The 14,115-nt window shown below is 45.0% G+C and overlaps 1 protein-coding gene across 3 annotated transcripts in view; it reads right to left on the bottom strand.

The window, feature by feature from the left end:
- The window catches only part of ADGRB2 (adhesion G protein-coupled receptor B2), a 170,446-nt gene that overhangs the window by 46,048 nt on the left and 110,283 nt on the right, over positions 1 to 14,115 (bottom strand). For all 3 annotated transcript variants that reach the window (XM_079985251.1, XM_079985252.1, XM_079985250.1), the window contains exons 8-15: positions 13,157 to 13,263; positions 12,103 to 12,297; positions 10,925 to 10,993; positions 10,738 to 10,846; positions 9,997 to 10,143; positions 8,947 to 9,022; positions 8,737 to 8,839; positions 7,760 to 7,803 (exon numbers count right to left, since the gene is read on the bottom strand). In XM_079985251.1, coding sequence (XP_079841377.1) covers positions 7,760 to 7,803; positions 8,737 to 8,839; positions 8,947 to 9,022; positions 9,997 to 10,143; positions 10,738 to 10,846; positions 10,925 to 10,993; positions 12,103 to 12,297; positions 13,157 to 13,263 — 850 coding nt within the window. The remainder of the gene's footprint in view (positions 1 to 7,759; positions 7,804 to 8,736; positions 8,840 to 8,946; positions 9,023 to 9,996; positions 10,144 to 10,737; positions 10,847 to 10,924; positions 10,994 to 12,102; positions 12,298 to 13,156; positions 13,264 to 14,115) is intronic.

Here is a 14,115-nt window from a genome sequence, read left to right on the forward strand (position 1 = left end):
GAGATAAATCACAGAATGTAGCTGCACATGGTTTCAAGCTGTGGGACTCCTTGGACTTTTACTAGAGTTTCTCAATGTGGAGATCAGCCATGTTGGCCAAGCATCTCCAACAAACAGCTTGCAGGTATGCAAAAGAATTATTGGTACTTTCTGGGCCATACTGTTCTGGTCCATGTGAATAAACTATAAGACCCAACAGGCCCACCACATAAATCAAGGGTGGACCCTGGAACAATGTCCCAGATTCCTCTGCAATATACAGGTATGTGCCTATACTCTACATTTAACCAGGTATGGAGGGGTTGCTTGGCAGTCAAGTCAATATGTTTAGGCAGAATGACTCACAACCCTGGAAGTAAAACAAGGAGCTGCTACTATCAAGATTCTGTTAGGTACAACTGGTGCACTGTGTAGAATCTATAAAGGATGCAGCCCATAAGAACATAGGAAGAGTCTTGCTCCTAGATCAGACCAAGGGCAGAATTCTGCTCTCACAGTGGTGAACCACATGCCTTATGTGGAAAGCCCACATAAGGGTGAGTGCAGTAGTGCTCTTCCCACTTGAAATTCTCAACAACTGGTATTCAGAGGCACATTGCCTCTGACAGTGGAGGCAGGACATAGCCATCATGGGCTGTAGCCCATACCCAGAAGGCTTGTCAACTGTATTAGACTAGGAAAAATGAGTACATGAAAAGAGGTGAGGGGTTTGCAAGCAGTAGCAGCAGGGATGCAGTAGGGAGTAGGAGAAGATGCTGTTGCAACACTTGTGCCCATCACTCAGCCAAAATGTTCAGCCAACTGCTACTCAGAATGAGTGAGAAGCTTAGAAGATTAGGAGGCAGGAGTGGCACTCAAGAGATGTGGTTCTGCTATGATGTTAGCATCCATCTGTCTTGGGAGACAATGGAGGGGTTCTCCTTGGGGGGGGGGGTGAGGTCAAAATGCTGGATGGTTTCAGTGCCTGCTGAGGCTGTAGAGACCGATGTGGGAGAGACATGCTTTGTTGCAGTTGGGGCAGATGAAGGCGTCCAGTTCTGCTGCTGCAGATGCACCATGGTGTTTCTTCTCTGCACTCCTCCCAGTGGTAATTCCTCCTCTAGTCACTGCTGTGGATACACAACTAGTCTGCTTGTTTTTGCAGGCACTGCAGTCATCTGTGAGGGATTACCACATGGCAGGGTTGGTGTTGCCAGTCTTCATGTCACCTTTGCAGACACCTTTATAATGCAGAATTTGAGGGTTCCCACAGCACCCAGAGACAAAGAGCTGCTGAATGCCAACTGCTGGGAGGTTACAGTGGGAGTGGGCTATTGCCCTCGAACCCTGCCTGGAGGCTTTCAGAAGCAGCTGATTGGCCATAGTTAAAAGTAGGATGCTCGACTAGATAGACCTTTTGTCTAATCAGGCAGGCAACCCAAGAAATGTCCTGGCGCACTCTTTGTATCTTTAAGGGACCTTTAAGCTCCGTAATTATTCTGTAGCTAAGCAATACAGCAGCATTGGCAGATAGATGGACAAGCCTCCAAAGAATGGCAACAGAACACTTGAATTCCCAAGGTTTTACTGGAGTAATTTATCAAATGCTATTTATTAGGAAACAAAACACGGAGACTCACAAGCAAAAATGAGACAGTAACACTGAATTATAAAAGCTAACTTATGCTGCAGGATACTGAAAGTGTGTGTGTGTGTATGAGAGAGAGAGAGAGAGAGAGAGAGAGAGAGAGAGAGAGAGAGATTGCTTCCCCACTTTTCTTCCACTGTTTCCCCAGTGGTCACCCATTCAAGTGCTGACCAGATGCAGATAGCTTCTATAAGGTGGTGGCTACATGTGCCTTCAGACCATACCACTGGAAGAAGGCTGGACTCTCAAGTCTTCCTACAGATCAGGCTACTATAAGTTTTTCACAAAGCACTTCACACTTATGCCGTGCCTAGAAAGCATGGATCTGAGCAGTGTTCTGCTTGACCCACACTTTCTAGGCACAGGTCAGAGTGGTTTTTCCCCTGCCCCGCTCCTTTCCAAGGGAAAACCCACTCTTTAGTGATAGATCATAACAAATGGCACTCCAGAAAAACCCCAATTGCAATTTGCTCCAATTGAACACTAAAGAACAGTTTTCCTTGGTGGAATTGGGTGGAGGGCAAGCAGTAGGACAAGAGGAAGTGTGCATAAGCCCCAAGCCTCTTGTTCCCTAGGCACTGCTTGGGTTGAAGGGAAGTGGTTTGCTATATCAGTTGAAACACAAATATTAACACTTGTTTGGAAAGGAAACAAAATACGGATAGGAGATGACTGTCTTATAGAACCATGTAACTTCTGCCCAATGGGGTCTAACAGCTTGGTATATAATAACTAATTTCCTACAAATGTAAACATCTGTGCATCACCCAACATATTAAACCCTACTTCCTTGTAGTTCAAATTCACATTAAAGCATGCAAACGAAGCAACACATGCAGGCATCTGCTTCAGCTGGATATGAGTTCCAGTGATTAACAAGTTCGCAGGAGTTATCACCAAAAAACTCTCCATGTTGAATGTCCATTCACTGTTCATGAGCTATCCTCATGAGGTGTGGAAATCTCTCTTCTCACCTAAATTCTTTGATGTGAAGGGAGACCCCACTTCAAAGGAAGGGCGCAATCTTAGTCGCTTTGCATTGCAAGCATCATAGGTACAGATCAAAGAGTTTTTAAAGGGTTATCTGCTGCAGGAACAAATCCATCATTTGTGGAAGATAACTTTGGTGGCAGAAGAATGTCTAATGGATTTCTTTGAAACTTGCAATCAAACTGACAGAGTTTCGCTTAGAGAAATTAAGAAGGCTCAAATCCACAGGAGAAACAAACATGAGAGCTCTTTTGGCCAGAAGAAGAAAGAAACATAAAACCCATTGAATAGCTTGGATCCAAACCTTATTAGTGCACGGATAGCAGACAATGAGGAGTCCCACCTAAATTACTCTGAACTACTCTAGGAAAAGCATGAGGCCATTATGCAAATAGATCCAGACATGATTGCTTCCAACTGAATCATACTCTATGCACTGAACTCATGACAAACTTAAGCCTACTTATATCAATTGGTCTACTCTGAGTATGACTTAGTTGGATATAACCCATATGAAATAAAAGAGATAAGTGATACAGGGGTACAACATTGCTTGTCCTTTTCCATTGTTGCCAGTAAGCAAGGTAAGGGTCAGGATGGTGAGTAAAAGAGCTCAAATAAGAAAACATATCTCCTTAATAAAAGCTGTAAGCCCTATTTTTTGTGTTACACAGCTGCTCACTGACTAGGTTCCACAATTCATCTAAGGAGGAGGCAGGTGAGATGTAACAACATGGTTACATCTTACCCCAACTCTGGTTATGTCAGTTTGAAAAGTACTAGTCCTGTGGAAAGAAGAGATTCTTCTCGTGAGTCCCCATTTTTCCCCCTCTTACTCAGATTAAAATATGATCCAAATGAGAATTTCCATCTTACCACCACCAACATTCAGTTGCCCATTGGAAAACTATGATTCACAAAGCCTTCAATGCTGTATCCATTTATCTGGTAGTAAATTCCACTGGATTTTCTGCTGAGTAGGCAGCAAAAATTACTATGTAAGAGTGTTGGAGGGAAGTGAGAGGGCAAAATCTCCCTCTTCTTATTTTGCAGTGGGAATGCTACCCTAGACCTGTACTTCTTAATGGAAGAGTGAGGAGGGAGTTTTGGGGATGTGATTAGGTGGGATGTACAGAGTCAGAGCGGGTGGGAGCTAGCCAATTTGCACTGGCTCAGAAATGAACTGTGCTATTTCCCCCAATTACTATTGGGATAGCTGTGTTCATTTCCAAGCCAAGTCAAGCAGAGCTGGGGAGCTTCCTCAACTCTAGGGAAAAGCTAACTCCTTATTTATTGTCCCATGCAGTTTCTCTTTACAGCTAAAGCCAGGAATTAAAGTTATAAAACAAATGGGGGAAAAGTGATTCAATGGACAAATGCTTGTTTTGCATGCAAAGGATCCTAGGTTAAGTCCCTGTTACTTCCAGGTAGGGCTGGGGAAAATTCACTTGAAAAACCCTGGAGAGCCACTCCCAGTTAGTGGAAGCAGTAATGAGCTATGTGGAATAACAGTTTGACTTGGCAGAAAGCTGTTCCCTATGTTCCTATTAATCAGTCCTTGATGGAGATTAGGGGAATAACTTGGTTAGGAGTCATAAGGAGCCACAGAACAAGAAAATGGAGGAGGAGACATCAGCAGCAAAAGGGGCTTAAATTCTCAGTGGGTGGGAATGGGCACACAATTCTAGCTGCCTCACACATAGCTCTTGCTACTGGTTATTCGTGAATGTCTCCAAGAATTACATTTGCCTCAGCCTACAATTCTAAGGTCTACTCCAAATTCCATTGGCAACAGGGATGTCTAACATCTGGCCTAGGGGCAGGCTCAATCCCAAATCCCACCCACTCAAATGTTTCTGTCGTCCCTATTTTGTATACAGAAGTGGTAAATATATATATATTTTAAATGAAGCAGACATAGCATTTAGTTCCTGCCTAGCTCAGTGCCCCATTTGGAAGGCAAAGTTCTCCCTCTGCAGACATCAGATTTATCATTTCACGAGTGGGAAGAGGGTGAGAACCCCCCATCTCAGCTGAGTTGCTGGGTAGGTGCATGTGTGAATGCAAGAATATTGGTGGCTGCACTCACTGCTGGTGAATGTGCCCCTTGGGTCAGAAACAGTTAACTCATCCAGGTCTAGAAGAACAGCTTCAACTACTGCATCAGCTTGTGGGAGTGCCTCTCTGTTGTTCTGAAGCCCAGCTGGAGGCTTAAGTGCAAACCAAGAGATGAGCACTTCAGCTACTCCTGTTACAACGTGTTTCAGAGGGGAATCTGTCCTATTTTATCCTCTGCCACTGTCCTCCCTCCCGGCCAGCTGATAATGAATTACATCTGGCAAGCAGGAGGCATCCATCTCTAAGCACCCGCTAATCAATAGCTGTTATTAACAAAGTTAACCCACAGTGGGGAGTGCAGAGGGGAGGGGCAGTTGGCCTCGTTAAGGGAGCCTGTCACTCTTGGCACAGGCGAGGAAGCGAGAAGAGATATTGTCAGGTTCCTTTTTGATGTATAATAATGAAATGTGCAACTACAATGCTGTGCTGCAAATGAGGGACATTTCAGCACTGAAGGACTGGATAGCTCTCCTTGCCCTTGCCAGCTCCAGGTAGCATTGAGAGAAAGAAAGGAGAGGGATGAGGATCTCACAATCCCTGCTGCTTTGCTTAAGACCTACATTCTGCAATCTTGGGGGAGAGAAGCTTTATCAAAAACCAATATCTGGGCATTGTGTCTTTGGAGAAGGGATATGGAATAGCTGCATCCTTCAGAACCTGTGTGGGATAGTGGCTGGAGTGCTGGACAAGGACCTGGAAGACCAGGGTTCAAATCCATCCTCAGCCATGAAGCACACCGGATGACCTTGGGCCAGTCACAGTTTCTTAGTCTAACCCTCCTTGCAGGATCATAGTGATGATAAAAAGGGGAGAGGCAGTACTAAATACTCCACCTTGAGCTCATTGGAGGAAAGGAAGGATATAAATGTAAATCATCATCAAATACAATTGCAGAAAAACAGTGCTGAAAAAAGGAAAAGGAAAATCTTCTTTACACTGAAAAGTTCTCGAAGTAGGTCTCCATAACTGAGAGAGGGAGAGAGGTGTTGCAATGTAAGAATAGCTAACTGGGTGGTCCTCCTCTGCCCAAGCTATCCAAGTATCTACAAATCAGCTGTGAAACAAGAAACCTGCTTTATTAATTTATTAAGATATACCAGGCATGTCCAACTCCCAAGAGACTGCGATCTACTCCCACTATAAAAAAAACTGGCAGTGATCTACCCATTGGCTTTTGGGGGGGAGGAAGAGAAGACCCAAAGTTGTTGAACAACAAGGTTGAATTAATCCTGAATTGGGCCTGGTCTGAAATGAGTTGAGGTAGTTTCAGATGGGTCCCAAGTAGGTTGAATCATTCTGAAGGGCTTTGTACTGATCCGAGACCTACTAGTAGAGTGGATCCCTTGCACTCTACGAGCTTTTACGAACTCATGTGAAGAAACAACAAGGATGAGAAAGTTATGGCCATTTTGCTTTTAATTTTTTCATTTCATTTTTTGAACAAAGCAAATTTTAAAGTGGCCAGCACAGAAAACCTGGATTTTACTGTCTGAAATTTGTAAGGATTTATCCCCTCTTGAGGGAATACCATGACTCCATGCACCTATGGGGGGGGGGGGGACTGATATGTCATGGCCATTTTGGTTTCCCAGTGCAAGTTAATGGGAGGACCAAAGGTTTACATTTCTGGACTTGGGGTTTGACTCAATTCAAAGCAAATCAGGGCAACAAATCAAGGTCTGAACTGAATTGGGGGGGGGGTGCTGCTGCTTGTGCAGCCTTAGCCATCACTAACTCTTATAGTAGCAAACTCCTGATGTTCTTTTTTGGGTCCATTGTGGATCTTCCAACATTCAGCTTCACTGGCTCCTCCTAAGTTCTTGTATCATGAAAAAGTGAGAGGATCTCTCTGTCTACTTTCTCCTCACAGTGCATAATTTTATACACCTCTATTAAGTCCCACTATACTTGCCTTTCCCCCCTAAACTAAAAAGCCTAAATGAAGGTCACCCTGTGAAAACCACATAGGAGCAGAAAATTGAGTCTGGCCAATCTCAACATAACCTTCAAGCTGATGGACTCAGCTAGGGAGTCTATTAGGCAGCATGGCGGGTAGAATGCCGACAGAATTTCTAAACTATTCCAGGCCTCAAATTCTAGGAGCACACCTTCCTTCGTAGGCAAGACAGCCAACCACTGGGTAATTTTGAAGAGCCAATATACTTTTACAGATTGCTGTCATTCCACATCCACGGGCAGAGACAATATTGATGGCCCTCCATCCTAAAGTGATACTATTACAAAACATATCTGAGCAAACACAGATACCGCAGCCAACCAGGTCTCACTGATGCACAAAGATCCCATCCTGAATGTATTAAGTAAGAGAGGAGAAAGACAGAGACAAAAGGTCTTGCTTCTTGCAGTCTCGAGTTCATAACAATATTCTCACTCCCACCCTCTCAATTCAAACAGGCTCCCCATACATCCATCCTTCTTTCTCCAAGGTAATCCCCTCCAACACATAACATAGGCAAAGAACGACTCTGACCCAACACTTCTAAGATGGCTTTTACAGATGTCAAACCTTGAGTACATGGTCACAGAAAAGCTATAGTGGAAAGTGTCAGCTGCAGATCTTACCAGGATTCAGTAGGATCCAGCTCACGGGGCTACCCTAAGACAAAATCTGCAGCTCAGAGGTGCAATTAGCCACTTGTCTATTCCCCTGGATTTGAGTAGCAATGTAGTGCCTAGGCAGGGGTGAGTGTTATCACAATGCTCTCCTGCCTGCTCTCCTGTATTCCTTCCTGCCACAGGGGGAGAATCTAGTGTCCAGGAGAGTGGGAATGGCAAAACAGAAATGGAAGAAATAGGATAACATTAACAGTGGGTTAAAAATGACTGTTTGCAAGGGGATGACCCTTGTAGCTGTTCCCACACAAGCTTCATTCCTATGCACTAGAGTCTTCCCCGCTACCCAAATCAGTCACCCTTCCCCTCTCTCAGCCATATGGGTGTGCCCACCATCTGCATGTGTGCTCTTACACAAACCCAAACTATTGCAGGATGAAGTGTACTCACACTTTGGTGTACTCCCAGGTCACACACTGTGGATGTGAGGTGCCCTGTGGACAACGCAGAGAAGGAGAGTGATCAGTTGGGTGTCAGGTGCCAGCATGGCTAAACTGGGTATTTTGAATACAATGAACATAATTTTCTGGTTTCAGTGGCTACTTATGAGGGGTTTGGTTTTTCCTCAAAAGGGCAAAGCTCTGCCCAGATGTGCAATGTATTTCAGAAGGTTGCATTTCAGAAGGGCTTATTGTCAGCTGCCCTAAGAGCAGTGCTTGAAAGGCGGGATAGAAACAACCTTAATAATGAAAGATCTTCATCACCTGATTCAAAGGAGAATTCTTACTCCTTAATAAATACTTTTTAAAAAGAAGAAGCTGCCATGCTGAGCAAAAATCCATTGAGCCATGGAATATTTTTCTTTTCTTTTTCAGAGAAGTCTTATTAAAGAGGATTTTCCCTTGACAAAAATATTTTCAGATTGCACAGGGAATAAATACCAGACTGTGTTGCTGTTTCTTTTTGTGCTCATTTCTCTGTTTATTAATAATTCTTTTTGTTCCACATTTGTTGTTTTTCTCCCTGACCACCAACCCCCCAAAGACAATTGGGGGGGGGGGAGCACGTCTCCCCTTACCTTGCCAGACATATATTGTTTTCATTAGGGAAATTCACTTTCCCTTGAAACCCAAGGCTGTTTTCTACTTGAAATTCTGTGATTGTGGGTATTTTGTACCAACTATGTTTGAGGGGAACACAAGTCACCTTCATTATCCAGCTTTTGTTGTATGCTGAAGATACACCTCTTCATGCTGTCTCTTGAAAGACATGTATTTATAGGACACACTCTATTTGTGACTTAAATTTGTTTTAGAGTGTTTTAAATGTTGTATTTCACATTGATGTGATTTTCCCTTGGACCTCACAGTGAAGGGCGGGCAGTAATGGGTATGGGCACTACCGCAGGAGAACCTTATACCACTTACATTGATGATATGGGACAACTCCACCATGATCAAGGGCTCCATGGCCTTGGTTGGGGGCTTCACCGTCACTGTGAGAACTTTGGACATGACAGCCAGGGGACTTCTGTGGGTGGAAGAGAAACAGGTTGTTTGCAAAGCAATCCTTTTGGCATTTGAGTGTGTGATGTCATGCACATACCCCTTCCACATGCCACCTCCACAGCCACTCACCTAGGAGGAGGCAGGATTAATCCCAATGTGCGATACAAGATGGCACCAATGACAAAATAAGATGATTCATCTGTTTCTGCAGAGAAATATGGGGGAGGGAGGAAAGAACAGTATTGATTTACAGTAGGTTGTGATTAAAGACAGTTCTAGACCAGCTCATACTAGTTGATGCGGGGAGCTCATTTGGGCTTGAACTGGAATGAGCTAGCTCTGGGCAAGGTAATTTGGTTTGGCACGTGCTTGAATTAAGCTGGTTAAGGTTGGCCACATTTTATGCTATGGTTCGGTTATGCTCCCATACTGGGAATATGGGGATATGACGAGGACTGCAGGCTGTTACACCCCAACTCTCCTGAGATTCTCATTCTCCTCATACAGATGTATGGGAAGGGGAGGGCTGAAATGGCTGCTCACACTCCACCCCATTCCAAGTCAGGCCATTGGTTCATCTGGCTCTGTAGACTCCACACTGATTGGCAGCTTTGCAGGGTTTCAGGCAGGGAACACCCCCAGTTTTACCCTGGAATATTTTGCATGCAAATCACATGCTCTAACAGTAAGCTACAGCCATTCCATTGCTACAACAAGCTCATTATTATTTACACTGACAGGTAGTGGCTCTCTGGGGTATAATTCTGGAGTCTTTTCCTGCCCTACCTGAAGAGGTCATGAATTTAATCTGAGGCTTTTTGTGTACCAAGTGTGTGAGCTTTGCCCCTTTCTCTTCAGGAAGAATCCAGGCTCTCTTAGCTCTCTCTTCAAAGAATGTTTAAAATCCAGAGATAGAACAAGAGATCTAAGAGGCTCCCAAATTCCAGGGTCACAGAACAGTACAGGGGCGTGGGAACATAGGAAGTTGCCTTATACCAAGTCCATCAAGCTCAGTATTGTCTACACTGGCTGCTAGGCTTTTACACAACTCCCCAGTGTTTTAGACAGGAATCTCTCTCTCAGCCCTACCTGGAGATACCAGGGGCTGAACCTGGGACCTAGATGCATTACCACTGAGCCTTGGCCCTTCCCCAACACACACGGGCACAGACCACATACCAGATGAGGAGAGGCTGAGCACTTCCTTGGGGATGAAGATCTTATCCTCAGAGTGGCGGGCCCAGTCTTTCATTCCACGCCGCCCCTTCATGGGAAAGTTGATGTCACTGGAGACAGCAGAAACCGGCTCTCTCTGGATGCTGATTACTGCCAAGGGTGGGAGAAAGAAAGTGGGGAGGGGAGGGTGTCACTACTGGGTATTGTGGTGGGGACTCATTTTGCCCCTCTGCCAACACTCCAGACCTCTAGAGCCTCAGTGGTGGAGGGACCAAGCCTAGTATGCTAATTGGGACAGTGGGGACAGTGGACTCAGAGCCCCCTTGACTGCAAGTGAATGCGAGTGGTATTCCCTATTGTTTTTTAAGTCTGTGAACATTACCTAAATAATTACACTGTAGTGCTTTTGACATTCCCCTTCCATTGAAATGCCTGTAAATTAATGATGTAATCAATTACATTAGTTTTGGCCATAGTGGATAGTGAAACAAGATGTGGGTTGTAGTAGAAGCTGAACTGTAGTGGAATGGAGGCAGAGCAGATTGCAACAAATGCAGGACTGGATGGAAGTTGCTGCCTTCTCACCACCATACTCAAGAAGACCTAGCAAGTGACCTCATGGACCCTGGATTGGAGCAGACACAACCTCCAGGACTGTGGACTTGGTGTACAACCACCCTGCCCTGTTCCCTTCCCTACAACCAAGCAAGGAGACCATCCCTCCATTCTCTTCCAGCCACTCACCCAAGTTGTCCGTGACGATGAGGGAACTCTGGAAGGCCTTGAGTGCGTCTCCGACCAGGTGGATGAAATCCTCCACCACCTTCATCAGGAGCACAGAGCCAGGCATGACCTGTGAGGCAGAAGGAGGTGTTAACACAGGCTGGGGGTCCCCACAGCCTAGCCCCGCACACAAGGCATGTCAGCTCACCTGCTGTGCATCTTCCCACTTCTCCCTGTTTTCCGCATCCACCATGTAACTGACGACTTGGAAGAACCGCTGTGGGAGCAGAGGAGAGGTTGAAGTGCAGGCGCTGGGAAGGCTCCAGCTGTCAACCTTCACCAACCTGGCACCCTGCAGATGCTTTGGACTACAGCTCCAATTAGCACATTGCTGGCTGGAGTTAATCAAAGATGTAGTCAAAAACATCTGGAGAGTATCAAGTTGGCGAAGGATGCTGTATTCAAAATTGATCTTGTGGGTAGGCAGGAGCCCTCTTGAGAAATACTGCTACTCATAAACACTGTTGTTGTTTTTTCTCTTTCTGCTAAAATGTTCATATGAAATATTAGCTGATATCATCATGTGTGTATTAAATGATTCAGCTCAGCAGGAACATCCATAACCTCAACATTTTGCAGTTGGTAAATTACATTAGGCAATTCTCCTCAAAATCCAGCTTTTGGCAGGGGAGAGGGAAGAAGCCTAAGTGCGCAGAGATGAGTGTGAAACTGTGCAGGCAGCAGCTGACAAAATCTCAAGGCACAGGGAATAGCTAAGCAGAGTTTCTAGTGGTAAGAGGAGGAACACAACTGCCACAAGTCACTTAATGCAAAATAAGCAGATCTCTGCCAGCCTGTTTGATCTGCAAAAAATTATGCAAGTCACAGAATATTGCCTTTCTTGTGGAAGAATTTGGTTTTGTTTGAAAGACATCTGGATTCATGGCTTCTTGTTGCTACTACTGCCAATTAGGGATACTGGACTATTTTGCCTGGTCTGCATTTCAGTGGGTCACTGAATTTTCGGTGATTTGACCTAAATTGCATTTCTTAGACTAATATGCAGATTATAACACAGTTACTCTTTTGGCCTGTAAAAATTTTGTGATGAATTTTTTGGCTCAAATTTTGCCTTTTTGGGGGGTGGGGAATGCAGACAAAAATGCATTTTTAGGAGAAAATATTTAAATGTGCATTTTTGTGTATTTAATCATAGAAAAAGAGACAGGATGAATTCATGACTGAACACATGGAAAACTGACACTAAAAGGAAATTGGCTGATTTGTCCATCCCTGTCATATAGTGAGGCAAACAAGCCTCTTTTGTTACAATGGCCCTGCAACACGTGTGCCTTGAAACTGCATCTTTCCCATCCAGAATGGTACCTGAACATCATCTGAGGAAGGGATGTAGGTGGCTCTCTTGTAAGTGTCTGTGACATTGCGCAGGATCTCCACTGAGAAGAGCAGGTCTCCGCTGTAGTACGTCTTCCGGGCTACAAGCTCCAGCAGGCCACGGACCACCTGAGACATTCCCTCACCCGCCAGCATGCGCTGCCCCTTGGCTAAATGCTCTCGGAGCTTTGATCAGATGGAGGAGTGTGGTAAGAGAGAGAAAGAGATGGAGAAAGATAAGGCCAGGGATGGAGTAGGATCTGTGTGCCATTAGGCTTACAGTGAGAGACCCTGAGTGGAGGATTCTCTAGGCAAGACCCATTGTAATTCAGTGGAAGAGCAGCACACCTGGTTTGCATGCCCAAGGCTCCCGTTTCAATCCCCAGGAAAGCCAGTGAAAAAGGATTTCATGTAACAGTTCCACCAATGCAGATCAGCTTCCACCCACCCGGTGCCCTCCAGGTGTTTTGGACTTTATAACTTCCATCAGTCCCAGCAAGCATGGCCAGCTGGCTGACTGGGGCTGATGGGATCTGTACCTCAAAACATCTCGAGGGCACAAAGCTGGTGAAAGCTGGTACAGAATAATAATACAAAGATAAACGTGTCAACAGACTACATAAGGCAGATCCTGGGACTAAGGGCTTGTTTCTGAGCAGGCACACAAAGGATTGCATGTTCCTGTGATAATTGCTTAATTAAATACTTCCCTAACACATTTTGCACTACCTTTGCCAGGGGAGAATGCAAATCCATACACACATGCTTGCCCACCAACAAGCTCATTGCTGAAAACGCCAGTATCAGTCATAATTGATTTGATCGGTATCAGTGCATTCATCTAAACTGATTTTGCTACTGCATTTTCTGTGCAGTTTGTGCAACCCTTCCTTTCCATGCTTAGCAGCACCTGTCCCACCCCTACACCAACTCCCCCCCCTTTTTATATATAAAAAAGACAAAATAGGGAAGGGTTGAGACCGTAGCCAAAAGGGATAAAAAGGGAAGAGAGAAGGTCTGTTTGCCAGCCAGAGTCTGCACCTACTGAGAGATGTAAGTATCGGTACTCGTGGGAGATGCAGCGTGCGAAGCTGGGCGTGCCCCAGAAAGCCACGCCTTGGGAGTTGAGCAAGCACCGGCGGCTGGCAGACCCTAGGAAAGAAGGTAAACCAACAGGTAGCACTAGTGGCTGAAGGTGCCCCAAATGCCCAGCCACCTCCAGGCCAGTCCCCAGGAAGAACCCCAAAACAAGGGGGTGTTTGCGACAGGAAATGGGCTGAACTTTGGAGGAGAAGGGCATCTGGTAGTCCTTTTAGGCTCACAAACTGCCCAGTAAGGCATATTTAATGCATGTACTTTTTGGGATCCCATCCTTCACCATAAATCGATCACAAGGCAAGTCATCGTAAACATATTATGTAAATCCCATCACATCCAGGTACATCACAATCAAACTAAAAAGCAATCTACCTCTTCCTACCTTTGTCAGAATGACTATCTTAAAACAAACTGAACTTCAGCAGCTCTGGCAAAACAATGAAACACACAAAAAAGAAATGTTTTTGCCTAATACTGAAAGCTCATCAGTTCAGTGACAACCTAAATTAGGGTTGCCATACAGATATATCTGGAATACTGCAGTTGGCAGCAGCGTCCTGGCAGAAATTGCGGAAATGTCTGGGAAAATCCAGATGTATGGTAGCCCATGTTGGCGGTGTCATTTTTGCCATTTCCCCATAAAAATAGCTTCAAAACAGATTTTTTTAAAGCAATTTTGCCCAAAAAGCTCAACAACAACAACAACAACAAAAAGCTCAACAACTTTTCTGTCCGGATTTTCACTGTTTGAAATATGGCAACCCTAGCCTAAATCTCTTCCAGAAGTATGTTCCACTATTGGAGGAGGACTCTCGACTGAGAAGGCCCTATGATACTGACTTTAGCCACAGAGGTTGCCCCAACAGCTCTCAACCAATGAACTAGGGTGTGTATTCCCAAACCGTT

This window comes from Podarcis cretensis, assembly GCF_951804945.1.
Source record: "Podarcis cretensis genome assembly, chromosome: 8".
NCBI lineage: Eukaryota > Metazoa > Chordata > Lepidosauria > Squamata > Lacertidae > Podarcis > Podarcis cretensis.